Source organism: Mandrillus leucophaeus, unplaced genomic scaffold, assembly GCF_000951045.1.
Source record: "Mandrillus leucophaeus isolate KB7577 unplaced genomic scaffold, Mleu.le_1.0 Scaffold134, whole genome shotgun sequence".
Classification (NCBI taxonomy): Eukaryota; Metazoa; Chordata; class Mammalia; order Primates; family Cercopithecidae; genus Mandrillus; species Mandrillus leucophaeus.
The window spans coordinates 3,983,731-3,987,698 of NW_012101299.1; the positions used below are offsets into that span (position 1 = coordinate 3,983,731).

At 55.7% G+C, this 3,968-nt stretch overlaps 1 protein-coding gene across 1 annotated transcript in view; it reads right to left on the minus strand.

The window, feature by feature from the left end:
- The window catches only part of MNX1 (motor neuron and pancreas homeobox 1), a 23,304-nt gene that overhangs the window by 10,786 nt on the left and 8,550 nt on the right, over nt 1–3,968 (minus strand). Inside the window, exons 6-8 of the mRNA XM_011973093.1 lie at nt 2,650–2,855; nt 2,147–2,364; nt 330–453 (exon numbers count right to left, since the gene is read on the minus strand). Coding sequence (XP_011828483.1) covers nt 330–453; nt 2,147–2,364; nt 2,650–2,855 — 548 coding nt within the window. The remainder of the gene's footprint in view (nt 1–329; nt 454–2,146; nt 2,365–2,649; nt 2,856–3,968) is intronic.

The following is a 3,968-nucleotide window of genomic DNA, read 5'->3' on the forward strand; positions in this document are numbered from 1 at the left end:
GGGCGCGAACCCGGGGACCCCCGCGCTGGACAAACCCGCGGCCGCCGCCCGTTCCTGTCGGGTCCAGCTTGAGACACACCTGGCGCGTCGTAAAGTGATTTACGAAGTGAAAGTGTGAAACCAGGCCACCAGCTGGAGGCCCGGCCGGCTTTAGGAGTTTTATTAGGTGCCCTATTATGGAAAATAAACTTTAATCCCACCATAAAAACCAAATCTGAAAAACATATTTGCCCTTGTGGTCGGGAACGCCGCGGCATTCCTGGTGGAGGTCACACCTCCGAGGGGATTAGTTTTATGGAGGGAGACCGCGCTCCGCAGGACTTTGATACCGGGGGGCTGGGGGGCGCCCGCATTGCCGCGGCGCCCCACGCGGGTCCCAGCGCCCCTCCGCCCGCACTCCCCTCCCCCTCGCCTGGCAGCCCCCTCCAAGCCTGGGGCGCACGCAGCGCTGCCCTGCACAGGGGGCACCGGGTGGCCGCAGGTCAGTTAAGAGGTGACGTGAGAGGTGCTGAGGAACCGCCCGGGCGCCCCCTCCAGAGCAGCTCAGCAAGGAGAGGCTGGGGTCGGAGGGGAGGAGAGGAGAACGGCAGAGAAGAGGAAAAGGAAGGAAGAAAAAACAACAGAATTATTTTTACAATCATTGTGACCATTCGTGTTAGTACCGGAGGGTTAACTATGAGCAACAGATACTAGAACTCTCTCATCTTCCCAAACTGAAACTCTGTCCCCAAGAAACACCGACTCCCCAGTACCCACCTCCGAACCCCACCAGCCACCACCATTCTCCTCTCTGAGTCTGACTCATCTAAACTGATATTTCATACGATCTTGCAGCATTTGTCTTTTTGTTTATTTGCTTGCTTATTTATTACTATTTTTTTTTTAGAGATAGGGTCTCACGCCGTGGCCCAGGCTGGAGTGCAGTGGTGCCATCAAAGGTCACTGCATCCTGGACCTCCTGGGCTCCAGCCAGCCTTCTGCCTTGGCTCCTCAGTAGCTGGGACGGCAGGAGGGCGCCCCCACGCAGGGCCAGTGTTTGGCTTTTGTTATTGGGCATTTCACTCAGCATAAAGTCCTCAGAGTTCATGGGTGTTGTAGCACGTGACAGGATTTTCTTCTTTTTAAAGCCTGAATAGCGCTCCGCCGCCGTATGTGTGCACCACATTTTCCTCAGCCATTTCTCTGTTGATGGACATGTAGGCTGCATCCACCTCTTGGCAATTGTGAAGAGTGTTGCAATGAACTCAGGTGTGCAAATGTCTCTTTGAGATCTTTTTTTTTTTTTCCCCAATTCTTTTGGATATATACCCAGAACTGAGACTGCTGGATCATATGGTAATTTCATTTTATTTATTAAATTTTTTGAGACTGAGTCTTGGGAGCCTTGCCCTGTCGCCCAGACTGGAGTGCAATGGCACATTCTCAGCTCACTCCAACCTCCGCCTCCAGGGTTCAAGCACTTCTCTGCCCCAGCCTCCCAAGTAGCTGGTGCTACAGGCGCCTGCCACCACACCCGGCTAATTTTTTGTATTTTTAGTGGAAACGGGGTTTCACCATCTTGGCCAGGCTGGTCTTGAACTCCTGACCTCATGATCCACCCGCCTTGGCCTCCTAAAGCGCTGGGATTACAGGCGTGAGCCACTGCGCCCAGCCTGATTTTTAATATTTTTAGGGAAATTCTGTATTATTTTACATAATGGCTATGACATGTTACATTCTGACCACAGCTCCAACTTCTCCACATCCTCATCATGACTTGTTATTTTCTGTGCTTTTTGTTTGTTTTATATTGGCCATCTTAACAGGTGTGAGGTGGATCTGTGGTTCTGACTTGCATTTCCCTGATGGTTAGTGGTGGTGAGCATCTTTTCATATGTGTGTTGTCATTTCAAAATTTTATTTGGAGTCATGTCTGATCAAGTCATTTGCCCATTTTGGTTTTGTTGTAGAGTGGTGAGAGTCACATACTCTGGATATTAACCCATTCCCTGATTCGCATTTGGCAGATGATGTCTCCCATTTCCAGGTTGCCTTTCACTCTTGTTGATCGTCCTTTGTGGCGCGTACGTTTTTCAGTTTGATGCAGTCCCATTTGTCTATTTTTGCTTTGGTTGCCTTGCGTTCTGTATCAAAGAAGGAAAGTCACCGGATCGGCGAAAGGACAGGTCCACCTCCTTTCCCTTCGAGCTGTTTCTTGACTCCCTGACACCAGGGATGACACGGAGCTCCAGGAGGGGCTGGAAAGGAGTCCCCTGGGCCTCCCTCTGGGGCGCGTGTGTGAAGTGTTTTCTCCAGTCACAAAAACGGCTTCCCCACATGCGTTTGCACGCCCTGCAGAATTCACCCGCAGCAAGGCCCCCCTTTCTAAGAACGGAGGAGAACCCACATTGGAGCGAAGAAAACGGTGGCCAAGAGGTGGGGGCCTCGGTAGGAGAGGGGGGCCCGGCTGTTCCAGGGGACAGGGTCAGCTTTGGGTGGGTCCCCTCCATGGGGACCCAGCGCCCCGGGTCGCAGTGACGGCCGCCGCGGGGTCTCCCCCTGCGTACCTTCTCTTGTCTTTAAGGCAGTGAGATCCGCAGGCCTCTAGGACAGCTAGAGGACGGCAGAAATGAGCCGTGGGGGAAGCCTGGGCCTGTCTGAAAACACCACCTCAGCTCCCTCCGGGGGCCCCCTGCGTAGACCTGGCTCCAGGTGCTGAGAACCCGATTCTTGAGGGCTGCAAAGACTTTCTCCCCCATGCGCGGGGTCAGCTGGCGGCTCAGGTGCGGTTGGAGGCCTGGGCCCCAAGGGACCACCGCCCCAGGCCGAGCCGAGTCAGCGACCCCGAGAGCGGCGCCCGGGGGTGGGGCGCGCGCCTGCAAGGCGGGCAGAGCGGGTCCTCGAGACCGTTCATTAGGCAGAATGAATTGTTCACCGTGCCCGGAGTGGATGAGGACGAGCCAGTGATTATATTTAAATTTGCTATAATTGATTTGGGGAAGAGCTACTGTGACAAGAACGAATTGATCATTAAATTTATTAGTGAGATAAATTCCGCGGAGATTGAGCGGCCTGCTGGAGGCGCAGGGGCCGGCGCAGGTCCGGGGCCTGGCTCTGCTGGAGGACGGGGGAGGGGCGGCGCTATTAACAGCGTCTTCCTTTGATGTCGCTCTTTCCCCGCGTCCCAGAGGAAGCGCCTGTCCCCTGGGGGTAGAGGGACACACCCTCCGCAGAGGCCTGGAGCACCCCAGCTCCGGGCCGAGCCCCCACTCTTCCCTGGCTGCCCAGTGTTGGCGGGGGCGCTGAGGCTGGGCTGGCTGAGCCCAAGGGGAAAATAATCCCCAGATGTGGGGCCAGCCGGGGGAGAGATTGTTGCAGGCTGAATCTCACCAATGTGTTAGAAATTAAAAAGAAATGTACAGATTGCAGATTTTTAAAAACCAAAAAAAAAAAAAAAAGCATCTGTCTTCCCCCCTCCCTCTGGTTTTCCTACCCTCGTTCTCTGGGCACTCTGCCTCTTCCCCCAGTGGCAAACCCTCTACCAGTTCCCCCAAACACCTTTGGACCCCAGGCGGCGGAGGCCCAGCCCCTGCGCCAGCGCCCGGCAGCTGCTTCTGCCTGGACTCCCAGCAGCCGCGCCCCGGCCTTGGTTGAGGTTGATTTTATGGAAGGGGCCCGGGGTGATAATGAGTTGCCAGAGAGGATATTAATCTCCCCGCGCCCTGAGGCAGAGGAGTGGCTGCTCTCGCCCGGCGGTAATCACCCAAATGAAACGCCAGGCCCTTCTGAACTCATTTTATCATCTGGGAGGAGGGGAGGGGAGGAGGGAGGAGAAGGGCACACGCAGGTGCTGCTGAGAAAGTGACAAACAGAAGAAGGAGGAAGGCCCAGGAGAGGAGACAGGAGCGGCGTCCCCGTCGCCCGTCTCCTCCGGGGCCAGGAGAGGCCACTAGGTCAGCGATGGGGGAAGGGGGCCGGGAGGCGCGCCG